The sequence below is a fragment of the Tamandua tetradactyla genome, chromosome 1 (genome assembly GCF_023851605.1).
Source record: "Tamandua tetradactyla isolate mTamTet1 chromosome 1, mTamTet1.pri, whole genome shotgun sequence".
In the NCBI taxonomy this organism is placed as follows: Eukaryota; Metazoa; Chordata; class Mammalia; order Pilosa; family Myrmecophagidae; genus Tamandua; species Tamandua tetradactyla.
Window position 1 is genome coordinate 227,680,784 of NC_135327.1, and position 14,637 is coordinate 227,695,420.

Consider the following 14,637-nt stretch of genomic DNA (forward strand, 5'->3'; position numbering starts at 1 on the left):
TAAAACCTATACAACAGTTTTAGAAAACCGGGTGTGCCATATAGAATCTTATATGTTTGAAAGATATATGATAGCTTCATGAAATTTTTCATTTTCAACACAATAGACTCTGTAATCCTTATTTATTATCTTTATTATATATAGTTATTATATAGTCTGACTTTCTTTTAAGAAAAAACGCTTTTATCCAAAAATTGTTAACCACACATTAATATGGTGTTGGTAGTACTAAAGCTATAAAGTAATTCTCGTATGAGATACAATTTTAAAAGAAAGAGTTTTGAGATGAATTCTATTTTGCTAATCAAATATATTAATAACATAAGAACTTTTTTATCAGAGAATGTGAACTTCCCACAACTTCTCTAATAAGAAAAAGCACAATTATAAAAAAAAAAAGCAACATTTTCCCCCAAAAATGGAACATAATTTTATGGAAAAAAAACTTAGAGAAACTTCTAAAATGTTTCTCTTAAATACTGGGTGTGACTAACAGCAAAGACACAAATGAACGATTGATTTATTTGCCCTCGTACTTGTCTTGGGGTTATTAGCTGGTCACCTGACCTTGGGACAACAGTCCACGAGCATGTTTAACAGGGCAGTTTTTCCACTATGACCAAGGAGAACAAGGATCTGTCCTTCATATATGTCAATTTTTTTATATTTAAAAAATAAGGGACACAGACTGTGCAACAAGACTGGATACAAAAACCCAGAAATGGACAGCACAATACTACCTAATTGTAATGTAATTAGGTTAAAACACTGAATGAAGCTGCATCTGAGGTATGGTTTTTTTTTCTCTTTTCTTCTTTTTTCTTTTTTCTCTCTATTATCATTTTATTTCTTTTTCTGTTTTCTTTCTATTTCTTTTTCTAAATCGATGCAAATGTACTAAGAAACGATGAATATGCATCTATGTGATATTAAGAATTACTGATTGTATATGTAGTATGGAATGATTTCTAAATATTGTGTTAGCTAATTTTTTTAATTAATAAAAAATAAATAAATAAATAATACTCAGAAACTTGGCTGTTTCAAATGTCAAGATTATACGAGCTCCAGCAGACGAGTTTGTAAGCTATCAATGCAGCTACTCATCATAATTATAATGGCTTGCCTGTTGTTTGCATGTACCATAAATTGCCTACAGATTGAAGAGGGTACTGTGGGTATAGTTTGTTGATAATTTTAATTATAAAATGGTAAACACTTTAGGAAACCATTTTTAAATGATCTATTTTCCTGATCTCTTAATGAACCCATTGTTTAACAATCTATTTTCCTGGTTTCTCTGCATTTACCCCACATCACACGTGGGGTAAACTATTTCCTGGCCAATAGTTTCGGCTGGCCCTTGCTTTTCAGTTGCAGTTCAATTTTGCCCTCAAGGGCTGGCATTGCATCAGGGTGACCCAGCTCTGACCCAGGGGAATTTGGCTTTGGCCCTTGACATCTTGGGCTCTTGATGTCTGGATATCTTGTCTCTACCCCCGGGCTATGCCAATTGATTCTCTTTCATTAAGGCATGGAGGTTTTCTCTTGGGTGCTCTACTCTGAGTCTAATCTAAATTTGTTTCTTTGTTCTTCTTGAATAGACCTAAAGAGCTGCATTCTGACCCCTCTGGTAATGACCCTATGAGTCCCCCCACCCAGTCACCTCTCCATTCCACAATCCTGCAACACTTTTCATTTTCAGCACCATTTCCTCAGGCTTCCTAGCATCTTTCCAAACACTCGAGGCAGCCTCTGGAGCCCAAACATCACCCTCCTGGGGCAAAGGAATATTTCAGCCCCGAATGAGGTCTAGATTTCCCTCCACTTGCAGCCGAATTTCCCCAGGCCAGCTGAGCAAGGCCTTTGAAGGGAGAAGCTTCATCTGTGCCTGCAAGCACCTCCAGCAGCTTTTACACCATCATGGACGTGAATCCATGAACGTGAATCCTCAGCATAACTGCAGAGGATCATGAGTCTTCTCCCTCCAGATGGTCACAAGTTCATCCCACTTCAAGTTACTGGAATTGAATTCTCCCCTGAGAAGGAAACTGTGTGAGCTCCATGCACATTTGATGTATGGCTGCTCCTCAACAGCCTGACTTGGAAAAGATTAAAACTGCCTTGTATTCCCAAACCCTCGGACCTCCTTGCTGGCAGGACCCTCATTTTAATCTGCTCCAGATGCTGGACTCAGGAAGGCATATAGCTCTCAGCATCCCCAATTGATGCCAAAGGTAATCATCATTGGCAGAGCCCAGGGTTTTCTGGCACGTTTGAGGGCAGGGCACAGAAACTCGCTGCCAGCACGTGAGAGGACTATCTTTTTGGATTGCACTTTTCATAACCCAAAGCTACTGTGATTAATGGGCTACAGGCAATGGGTAATCCCCTACACTTAAAAGTCAGAACTGTGGAAAAGGAAAACAGAAGCGAATAATTCTTCATTGTCTTGGTTTCCTGACCCCAAGGTGCTGTGCAGAGTCTCTGCTCTGGGAGTTTGCCATGCGGACAGCTGAGGTCTGACTGCATTGTGCAATTTCTGAGTGTGGGAGAGGTTGACTGCCTTCGGACATCCGTGTGTGCACTTCCTTTAATTTTGCTCATGAGCTCAGAGGTCTTTGGAATGGACCACATTTAAAAGAAAACAAATCATAAGAACATGGGATTTGGGAAATGTTCCTCACCGGACTTGCTGTGCTTGTTTAATTGGCTTCGAATCCAAGTCCATGCAAAGTGAGGTGTTTCCGGGGCTCGTTATATAGACAACTCAACAAATGGAAACCATGACCCCCTTGAGACTCCCTTCAGTGACCGATGAAAGTTCAGTTTATATGCCAACACTGACATGGAATTTCTAATTTTTGGAAGAAGTTAGGAGTCCAACAAATGCTTTTCTTTAATTTGGTGGCTACTGTAAGGTTCCGGTGAAGCTTTCTAAATTCTGTGGGAAAGACAAATGCATGAGAGTTCCAAAGCAGAAGAAGGAAAGACACTAGCACTTGCATTTCGTGCCTAAAATACTACCAAGGAGCCTTAGAGAAAATCACCTTTAGAAACTGTGATAGATTCACAAATTTTTCGATGTCGGTAACCATTTAGATCTTTATGACGACAAAGAGGTTATTAGATAACAGGAAAATAGTCTACATTAGTTTTGGTTAAAGTAAAAAGTTCAGAACATCTGTGGCTTTTTTTTTCCAGTTTAATACATTACTTAAGATTATATTTAAATTAGATTTCACTAGTCATCAGAAAACGGTGAACTGACTTCACTACACGGTGTCTGGAAAGGCTGGAGAAATGGTGTGGAAATTCTAATCGATCCTACCTGACATACAAGGCTTTGTAATCGCCTCATTTCACCGGACTCACTGTGGGTTGGGCCGGCGCCCACATCTCAGTGCACAGTTTATAGATGGAGCAAAAGAGCCACAGAAGGTTAAGCCACCCACGTTCCCATCCCAGCAGCAGGGACAGAGTTCCCTCCAAGACATGCCCCGTGGAGGAAGGGTCTGCTCCATGAGTGAACCCAGAGCCCTCCAAGGTGTTTGCAGCAAGAAGCATTTCCGGACCTAGGAGAGTGTCCGCAGGGGTCTCCGTGGGGCGCGGCCGTCCCCTTTGGCACTGTCGGTGCCCAGTGTCCCGCCCTGCGTTCCACAAGGGCCATTCCTCTGCCCGGACAGAGCCCAGGCAGACGGCCAGGGTCTCAACAACGCGACTAAAGACTCAAGTCCTTCTCGGTGCGGGTCTCCGTGGCTGCGTCCCTCCCCGTGAGGGACTCCGTGCTCCTGTCCTCTGCAGCTTCGGTTCCACGCAGTGTCCGGTGTCCCCCATACACCGTTCATGTCCTGCTCTGAGGCTCGCGCACGGCAGCGGTGCGGTAACCTGCTCTCCTTGCTGTCCTCTGACGGGCCACCATCACTGAGGACTTTTACCCCTGCTCACTGCCGTCCTCTCCAGCTCCAATGCTGGGTGACCTCGGGGTTCAGCTAGATGACCAGTCACCCTAACTGCAGGTCTTTGGCTCCGAAATGTCATCTCTTTCCACTGCCTCATTGGAGAGGTGGAGCAGCTGATGCTGAGAAGCTCCGGGACAGGCAGCTTAGGAAGCTCCATCCAAAGCGTTTGCTCTTAGGCAGCCACAGTGGGACCCCAGGAAGGGAATCGGTAGCACCTGGGTTCACCGGGGGCAGCGCTTAGCCTTAGGATAGATTTTATTTAGGAGGAGGCAGAATTCCCAAGTTTCTTGTTGAAACTGCTGGGAAGGAAGGTCCTATTTTTTTCCTGAGTAGGAGGTAGTAAATGAAATTATGAAGAAACCATTCATATGAATTTTTTTTTAAAATATTTTCTAAAACATTTTATTTGTATCTTTTTTTTATTAATTAAAAAAATTAACTAACACAACATTAGAAATCAATCCATTCTACATATGCAATCAGTAATTCTTAATATCATCACATAGGTGTATGGTCATCATTTCTCAGTACATATGCATCGATTTAGAGAAAGAAATAGCACGACAACAGAAAAAGAAATAAAGTGATAACACAGAGAAAACACAAATAAAAATAAAAAGTACAAAAATATATAAGAGAAAGAAAAAAAAACAAAAAAAAACTATAGATCAGATGCAGCTTCATTCAGCGTTCCAACATAATTACATTACAGTTAGGCAGTATTGTGCTGACCATTTTTTTTTTTTTTTTTTTTTAGACATCATACCATTCTACATATGTAATCAGTAATTCTTAACATCATCACATAGATGCATGATCATCATTTCTTAGTACATTTGCATCGGTTTAGAAGAACTAGCAGTATAACAGAAAAAAAATATAGAATGTTAATATAGAGAAAAAAAATAAAAGTAATAATAATAAGAACAAAACAAACAAAACAAAACAAAACAAGAACCTATCGCTCGGATGCAGCTTCGTTCAGTATTTTAACATGATTACTTTACAATTAGGTATTATTGTGCTGTCCATTTTTGAGTTTTTGTATCTAGTCCTATTGCACAGTCTGTATTCCATCAGCTCCAATTACCCATTATCTTACCCTGTTTCTAACTCCTGCTGAACTCTGTTACCAATGACATATTCCAAGTTTATTCTCGAGTGTCGATTCACATCATTGGGACCATACAGTATTTGTCTTTTAGTTTTTGGCTAGACTCACTCAGCATAATGTTCTCTAGGTCCATCCATGTTATTACATGCTTCATAAGTTTATCCTGCCTTAAAGCTGCATAATATTCCATCGTATGTATATACCACAGTTTGTTTAGCCACTCGTCTGTTGATGGATATTTTGGCTGTTTCCATCTCTTTGCAATTGTAAATAACGCTGCTATAAACATTGGTGTGCAAATGTCTGTTTGAGTTTTTGCCCTTAATTCCTTTGAGTAGATTCCCAGCAATAGTATTGCTGGGTCGTATGGCAATTCTATATTCAGCTTTTTGAGGAACCGCCAAACTGCTTTCCACAGTGGTTGCACCATTTGGCATTCCCACCAACAGTGGATAAGTGTGCCTCTTTCACCGCATCCTCTCCAGCACTTGCCATTTTCTGTTTTGTTGATAATGGCCATTCTGGTGGGTGTGAGATGATATCTCATTGTGGTTTTGATTTGCATTTCTCTAATGGCCAGGGACATTGAGCATCTCTTCATGTGTCTTTTGGCCATTTGTATTTCCTCTTCTGAGAGGTGTCTATTCAAGTCTTTTTCCCCATTTTGTAATTGGGTTGGCTATCTTTTTGTTGTTGAGTTGAACAATCTCATTATAAATTCTGGATACTAGACCTTTATCTGATATGTCGTTTCCAAATATTGATTCCCATTGTGTAGGCTGTCTTTCTACTTTCTTGATGAAGTTCTTTGATGCACAAAAGTGTTTAATTTTGAGGAGTTCCCATTTATTTATTTCCTTCTTCAGTGCTCTTGCTTTAGGTGTAAGGTCCATAAAACCGCCTCCAATTGTAAGATTCATAAGATATCTCCCTACATTTTCCTCTAACTGTTCTATGGTCTTAGACCTAATGTTTAGATCTTTGATCCATTTTGAGTTAACTTTTGTGTAGGGTGTGAGATATGGGTCTTCTTTCATTTTTTTGCATATGGATATCCAGTTCTCTAGGCACCATTTATTGAAGAGACTGTTCTGTCCCAGGTGAGTTGGCTTGACTGCCTTATCAAAGATCAAATGTCCATAGATGAGAGGGTCTATATCTGAGCACTCTATTTGATTCCATTGGTCGATATATCTATCTTTATGCCAATACCATGCTGTTTTGACCACTGTGGCTTCATAATATGCCTTAAAGTCAGGCAGTGCAAGACCTCCAGCTTCGTTTTTTTTCCTCAAGATGTTTTTAGCAATTTGGGGCACCCTGCCCTTCCAGATAAATTTGCTTATTGGTTTTTCTATTTCTGAAAAATAAGTTGTTGGGATTTTGATTGGTATTGCATTGAATCTGTAAATCAATTTAGTTAGGATTAACATCTTAACTATATTTAGTCTTCCAATCCATGAACACAGTATGGCCTTCCATCTGTTTAGGTCTTCTGTGATTTCTTTTAGCAGTTTTTTGTAGTTTTCTTTATATAGGTTTTTTGTCTCTTTAGTTAAATTTATTCCTAGGTATTTTATTCTTTTAGTTGCAATTGTAAATGGGATTCGTTTCTTGATTTCCCCCTCACCTTGTTCAGTGCTAGTGTATAGAAATGCTACAGATTTTTGAATGTTGATCTTGTAACCTGCTACTTTGCTGTACTCATTTATTAGATCTAGTAGTTTTGTTGTGGATTTTTCCGGGTTTTCGACGTATAGTATCATATCGTCTGCAAACAGTGATAGTTTTACTTCTTCCTTTCCAATTTTGATGCCTTGTATTTCTTTTTCTTGTCTAATTGCTCTGGCTAGAACCTCCAACACAATGTTGAATAATAGTGGTGATAGTGGACATCCTTGTCTTGTTCCTGATCTTAGGGGGAACGTTTTCAATTTTTCCCCATTAAGGATGATATTAGCTGTGGGTTTTTCATATATTCCCTCTATCATTTTAAGGAAGTTCCCTTGTATTCCTATCCTTTGAAGTGTTTTCAACAGGAAAGGATGTTGAATCTTGTCAAATGCCTTCTCTGCATCAATTGAGATGATCATGTGATTTTTCTGCTTTGATTTGTTGATATGGTGTATTACATTAATTGATTTTCTTATGTTGAACCATCCTTGCATACCTGGGATGAATCCTACTTGGTCATGATGAATAATTCTTTTAATGTGTTGTTGGATACGATTTGCTAGAATTTTATTGAGGATTTTTGCATCTATATTCATTAGAGAGATCGGCCTGTAGTTTTCTTTTCTTGTAATATCTTTGCCTGGTTTTGGTATGAGGGTAATGTTGGCGTCATAGAATGAATTAGGTAGTTTTCCCTCCACTTCGATTTTTTTGAAGAGTTTGAGGAGAGTTGGTACTAATTCTTTCTGGAATGTTTGATAGAATTCACATAAGAAGCTGTCTGGTCCTGGACTTTTCTTTTTAGGAAGCTTTTGAATGACTGCTTCAATTTCTTTACTTGTGATTGGTTTGTTGAGGTCATCTATGTCTTCTTGAGTCAAAGTTGGTTGTTCATGTCTTTCCAGGAACCCGTCCATTTCCTCTAAATTGTTGTATTTATTAGCGTAAAGTTGTTCATAGTATCCTGTTATTACCTCCTTTATTTCTGTGAGGTCAGTAGTTATGTCTCCTCTTCCATTTCTGATCTTATTTATTTGCATCCTCTCTCTTCTTCTTTTTGTCAATCTTGCTAAGGGCCCATCAATCTTATTGATTTTCTCATAGAACCAACTTCTGGCCTTATTGATTTTCTCTATTGTTTTCATGTTTTCAATTTCATTTATTTGTGCTCTAATCTTTGTTATTTCTTTCCTTTTGCTTGCTTTGGGGTTAGCTTGCTGTTCTTTCTCCAGTTCTTCCAAATGGATAGTTAATTCCTGAATTTTTGCCTTTTCTTCTTTTCTGATATAGGCATTTAGAGCAATAAATTTCCCTCTTAGCACTGCCTTTGCTGCGTCCCATAAGTTTTGATATGTTGTGTTTTCATTTTCATTCGCCTCGAGGTATTTGCTAATTTCTCTAGCAATTTCTTCTTTGACCCACTCGTTGTTTAGGAGTGTGTTGTTGAGCCTCCACGTATTTGTGAATTTTCTGGCACTCTGCCTATTATTGATTTCCAACATCATTCCTTTATGGTCCGAGAAAGTGTTGTGTAAGATTTCAATCTTTTTAAATTTGTTAAGACTTGCTTTGTGACCCAGCATATGGTCTATCTTTGAGAATGATCCATGAGCACTTGAGAAAAAGGTGTATCCTGCTGTTGTGGGATGTAATGTCCTATAAATGTCTATTAAGTCTAGTTCATTTATAGTAATATTCAGATTCTCTATTTCTTTGTTGATCCTCTGTCTAGATGTTCTGTCCATTGATGAGAGTGGTGAGTTGAAGTCTCCAACTATTATGGTATATGAGTCTATTTCCCTTTTCAGTGTTTGCAGTATATTCCTCACGTATTTTGGGGCATTCTGATTCGGTGCATAAATATTTATGATTGTTATGTCTTCTTGTTTAATTGTTCCTTTTATTAGTAGATAGTGTCCTTCTTTGTCTCTTTTAACTGTTTTATATTTGAAGTCTAATTTGTTGGATATTAGTATAGCCACTCCTGCTCTTTTCTGGTTGTTATTTGCATGAAATACCTTTTCCCAACCTTTCACTTTCAACCTATGTTTATCTTTGGGTCTAAGATGTGTTTCCTGTAGACAGCATATAGAAGGATCCTGTTTTTTAATCCATTCTACCAATCTATGTCTTTTGATTGGGGAATTCAGTCCATTGACATTTAGTGTTATTACTGTTTGGATAATATTTTCCTCTACCATTTTGCCTTTTGTATTATATATATCATATCTGATTTTCCTTCTTTCTACACTCTTTTCCATATCTCTCTCTTCTGTCTTTTTGTATCTGACTCTAGTGCTCCCTTTAGTATTTCTTGCAGAGCTGGTCTCTTGGTCACAAATTCTTTCAGTGACTTTTTGTCTGAGAATGTTTTAATTTCTCCCTCATTTTTGAAGGATAATTTTGCTGGATATAGGAGTCTTGGTTGGCAGTTTTTCTCTTTTAGTATTTTAAATATATCATCCCACTGTCTTCTAGCTTCCATGGTTTCTGCTGAGAAATCTACACATAGTCTTATTGGGTTTCCCTTGTATGTAATGGATTGTTTTTCTCTTGCTGCTTTCAAGATCTTCTCTTTCTCTTTGACCTCTGACATTCTAACTAGTAAGTGTCTTGGAGAACGCCTATTTGGGTCTGATCTCTTTGGGGTGCGCTGCACTTCTTGGATCTGTAATTTTAGGTCTTTCATAAGAGTTGGGAAATTTTCAGTGATAATTTCTTCCATTAGTTTTTCTCCTCCTTTTCCCTTCTCTTCTCCTTCTGGGACACCCACAACACGTATATTTGTGCGGTTCATATTGTCATTCAGTTCCCTGATACCCTGTTCAAATTTTTCCATTCTTTTCCCTATAGTTTCTGTTTCTTTTTGGAATTCAGATGTTCCATCCTCCAAATCACTAATTCTATCTTCTGTCTCTTTAAATCTATCATTGTAGCTATCCATTATTTTTTCTATGTTTGCTACTTTATCCTTCACTTCCATAAGTTCTGCGATTTGTTTTTTCAGTTTTTCTATTTCTTCTTTATGTTCAGCCCATGTCCTCTTCATGTCCTCCCTCAATTTATCGATTTCATTTTTGAAGAGGTTTTCCATTTCTGTTCGTATATTCAGCATTAGTTGTCTCAGCTCTTGTGTCTCATTTGAGCTATTGGTTTGTTCCTTTGACTGAGCCATATTCTCAATCTTTTGAGCGTGGACAGTTATCTTCTGCTGCTGGCGTCTGGGCATTTATTCAGATTTCTCTTGGTGTTGGACCCAGCAAGGTTGTAAGATTTTTCTGTGAAATCTCTGGGATCTGTTTTTCTTATCTTGCCCAGTACGTGGCGCACGTGGCACACGTTTGTCTCAAGTGTTTGGAATGGGTCTCCCCCAGTCACCAATCTCCGTGGCCTGGGGATTTCAGATCCAATTCTCTCCGTTGGTTCAGGGGCCGCGCGTGGTGGGGGCGTCAGCTGCCGCGGCTTGAGGGGACCCTGTGGCTGGTTGCGGGCCGCAGCGGGCCTGGGGGATTCCTCACCGGACCAGAAAGCCTCCCGTGCGGGGGGGGCTACCGCGGCTTGGATAGCCCTCCTATCCGAGACTCGTATCCGCGGACTCGGAGCAGAGACTCAAAGCCGCCCGCAAAAGAGGGGTGCCGCCTGCCTCGGCTTGGGAAACTTGCTTCTCCAATACTCTCAGCCGGCCCAGAAAGGAGGGAGGGAGTAGCTCGGACCACCGCAGCTGCCGCTGATCGGGAAATCGCACGCCGCTTGGGGGTCTCACCGCAGCCGAGTCTCGCAGTCAGTCTAGCCAGCCCAGACTTTGGATAGCCCTCTGATCTGAGATTCGTAGCCGCGGACTCAAAGCCGAGACTCGAAGCCGCCCGCAAAAGAAGGGCGCCGCCTGCCTCGGCTTGGGAAACTTGCTTCTCCGATACTCTCAGCCGGCCTGGGAAGGAGGGAGGGATTAGCTCGGACCGCCGCAGCTGCGGCTGCTCAGCAAATCGCGCGCTGCTCGGGGGTCTCGCCGCAGCCAAGAGTCGCAGTCAGACTTGCCAGCCCAGACTTTGGATAACCCTCTGATCTGAGACTCGTAGTCGCGGACTCGAAGCCGAGACTCGAAGCCGCCCGCAAAAGTGTGGCGCCGGCCGCCTTGGCTGGGAAGCTCGTCTCTCCGAGTCTCTCAGCCATCCCGGGAAGGAGGGAGGGATTAGCTCGGACCGCCGCAGCTGTGGCCGCTCGGGGGTCTCGCCGCAGCCAAGTCTCGCAGTCAGACTTGCCAGCCCAGACTTTGGATAGCCCTCTGATCCGAGACTCGTAGTCGCGGACTCAAAGCCAAGACTCGAAGCCGCCCGCAAAAGTGTGGCGCCGGCCGCCTTGGCTGGGAAGCTTGTCTCTCCGCGTCCCTCAGCCAGCCCGGGAAGGAGGGAGGGATTAGCTCGGACCGCCGCAGCTGCGGCTGCTCGGGAAATCGCCCGCCGCTCGGGGATCTCACTCACCGCAGCCGAGTTTCGCAGTCAGACTAACCAGCCCAGACTGGGTTACGCTGTGTGTCCATTCCCTGCTGTAGCCCCGGGAGCTGTTCTGTACTGTTTCTGTTCACCTATTAGTTGATTTGGAGTCGGAGGAACTAAGACGCATGTACCTTACTAAGACGCCATCTTGGATCTCATATGAATTTAATAGGAATAAATTATCATAGTTATCTACCATTATTATTATATGGTTTAGGAACAGAAAAATATTTGTAAGGGCTTCTCCCATTTAAACAGAGTGCCCTAACTCCATTTCACTTGTCTCAGGGGGTTATTTGTTATTTCTTTTCCATTTGTTTCATGCTTTTGTTGTTGTTTGTTCCTTTTTATCTCATTCCCTGCTTTTTTTTTAAATTCATTTCTTAGAATTCTGAGTATTTCTTGGTATTGTTTTATATCCTCTGGTGGCTTTTTAAACTATATCTCTTTGTTTTGTTTTTAAATGGTTGTCCTAGAATGGCAATATCCATCCATAACTTATTGGATGGATAAAATCTTAAATATATAAAATCTTAAATATTATATACCTGCTTACCACCCTCTTTGTGCTATTTTTGTTACATTTTTTATTTTAACAAATGCTGTAAACTCCAAGTACATCGTTTTATTTTCACTTGAAGTAGTCACTTTTCTTTTAAATAAACTGTTTTCAAAAAAATGTTTTACATTTACCCACATATTTACCGTTTCTGGAACTCTGCAATCCTCTGTGTAGATTTGCATTTTCAACTGGAATTATTTCCCTTCAGCCTGAAGAACTTCCTTGATTATCTTTTGCAGTGCTGTCCTGCTGACAAGAAAGTTTCTTAGTTTTTGTTTACCTGAAAATTTCTTTTTCTACCCTCATTTTTAAAAGATATTTCCGCTAAATATAGAATTCGACGGTTTCCCCCTGTTTTGGTTTGCTAAAGCTGCCAGAATGAAATATACCAGAAATGGGTTGGCTTTTACAATGGGGATTTATATATTTGCAAATTTATAGTTCTAAGACTGTAAAAATATCCCAATTAAGGCATCAAAAGGAAGATACCTTCTCTGGAGACGGGCGCTGTCATCTGGTTCCTCCATCTGAGAGCACATGGCCGGCATCTGCTGGTCCTTCTCTCCTGGGTTTCATTGCTTTCAGCTTCTGATTCCTGTGGCCTCCTCTTTGACCTTCTGTGGGTCCTCTCTTAGCTCCTCTAGGGACTTTTTTCTCTCTAAACTCTCTTCAGACTTCCTATTTCTGCTCTCTGGGCTTTTTCTATCCTTTATCCTCTCATAAAAGACTCCAGTAAAAAGGACTCAGACTCACTTGTTGGAGATGGTCATCTGAGGGCTCGAGTGGTTGGCTAACAGCCAAGGACACAGGCATAGGCATGCCATGCTCTACTGACGTAGCAAGCTACAGAAGCAAATGTTCTCAAGGATGCTGATTCAAGAGCCCGAAGAGACCTGAAAAGAGAACATTTTGATAAGAAATAAACAGTTCCTGGAACAAGAAACTGGAAACCAAACTTTGTAGCTTTGTAGCACGACAGATATTCAAAAATAATCTTACTTTGATTCTACTCCCTAAAGCAGTTCCTGTGTAAGAACTAAATAAATATGTGCATGTCAGTATATTCAGGACTCTTGCTTCCATGAGCTTGAGTCCCCTGACCCCACTTAACCATCTTCTTGTGTCTGTCATTTCTTAATCCTGCACGATGCCCCTTCTTCTCCCCTGTTCTCCGGGGAATTCCTAGCACCCGCCTTGAGTGGGCTGGGTCACATCTCAATTGAAACAGCCTAACCGAAAGGTCCCACCCCCAAAAGGTCTGCACCCACAGGAATGGATTAGAAGAAGATGGCCTTTTCTGGGGTACATAAACAGCTTCAAACCAACACACCCCCTTTCAGCACTTAAAAGATTTCATTCCATTGACACTGAGTTTGCCTTTGTCTAATGAGAAGTCAATAGATATTCTTATCTTTATCTCCTACATGTAATGTGACCTTCCACCTTGCCCCTGCAGCTGATTTAATTTTTTTCTCTATATTTGGTTTTCAGAAATTTGGCTATGATGTGCTTATGTGTGTTTGCCCTATGTTCATTTTACTTGAGGCTTATTGAGATTCTTGAATCTGTTGGGTTGAACGTTTTCAACAAGTTTGGAAAATTTTTAACTACTACTTCTTCAAATAGTTTTTTTCTTCCTCAGTCTCTCTTTCTCTGAGACTCAAATTATGTGTATATTACATTATTTGTTTTCCACAGGTCAGTGATGTTGTACTGATTTTATAAAGTCCTTTTTAGTCTTTATGCTTCAGTTTTAGGAGCTTTTAGTATCCTGTCTTCAAGTTCACTGGACTTTTCTTCTGCTGTGTCTAATCTGTTAAATCAACACAGTGAACTTTCCATTTCAAATATCTTATTTTTCAGATCTATAATTTCTACTTGCTATAGCTTTTATTTCTTGGCTGAGATTCCACATCTGTTCACTCTACACTCCGTTTTTTTCCCTCTAAATCCTTGCACACATTTATCATAGCTGTATTAAATCCCTTGACTAAGAATTCCAACATTTGAGTCTGTATTGACTTCTTTTCCTCCTGGTTGGAGGTCACCTTTTCCCGCTTTTTGTTGTATCTAGTTATTTTTTATTATGTGCTGGACTTTGAGAATGCTGTTTAATACTGAATTTTATTGTTTTTCTTGAATGTGTTGAGCTTAGCTTTGGTGCCCAGTTAATTTACCATCGGGTCAGTTAGATCCATTGAGGCTTGTTTTTAGGCTTTGTCAGGTAGGCCCTGGGTAGTCCTTGCTTGAGGTGTGACCTCTTTGCATTCCTGAGGGGTTGAGCTGGTTCTCTGCGCTCTGGCTGATTGGAACTCCAACATCTTCCAAGCCTGCCTGACCCCTGACCTCTGTGTAGCTCAGAGTCCTGCAGCTGTTCTCTGCCTACGGGGTCTTACCTTCTGCCTACAGAGCTTAAACTTCAGCCAGACTCAAGGAGACTTCTGAAATCCAGATTTCTGGAGCTCATTGTTGCACAGCTCTCCCCTTTCTGGTATGTTGCCCACAGAATTCTAGCCACCTTAACCGCCTCAAACCTGAGCTCTAATTCTGTGGACCAGTGAGACCACTGCTCTGTCTGAGCTCTGTTTTCCTGGGCTACAATTTAGAAAGTGCCTCCAGCAGAATGCCAGATGAATATGCAGCTTTCTTTCTTTTCTTTCTTTAAAGCACAGCACAGTCCTGTGCTGTCTGTTGTCTAAAACCTGAAAGGAGTTACTTCATGTATTTTGTTCAGTTTTGTATGTTTATGGTGAGAGGTAGGTCCAATGCTCCTTGCACCATTATGATCAGAACCAAAACTCAGCGCAGGTGATTTTGGAAATATAAATGTTC

The 14,637-nt window shown here is 40.8% G+C and overlaps 1 protein-coding gene across 1 annotated transcript in view; it reads right to left on the minus strand.

Annotated features, from left to right (window-relative positions):
- The window catches only part of MSRB2 (methionine sulfoxide reductase B2), a 74,645-nt gene extending 62,048 nt beyond the window's left edge, over positions 1–12,597 (minus strand). Inside the window, exon 1 of the mRNA XM_077154019.1 lies at positions 12,295–12,597. Coding sequence (XP_077010134.1) covers positions 12,295–12,319 — 25 coding nt within the window. The 5' untranslated portion in view covers positions 12,320–12,597. The remainder of the gene's footprint in view (positions 1–12,294) is intronic.
- Between the last annotated feature and the right edge of the window lie 2,040 nt (positions 12,598–14,637).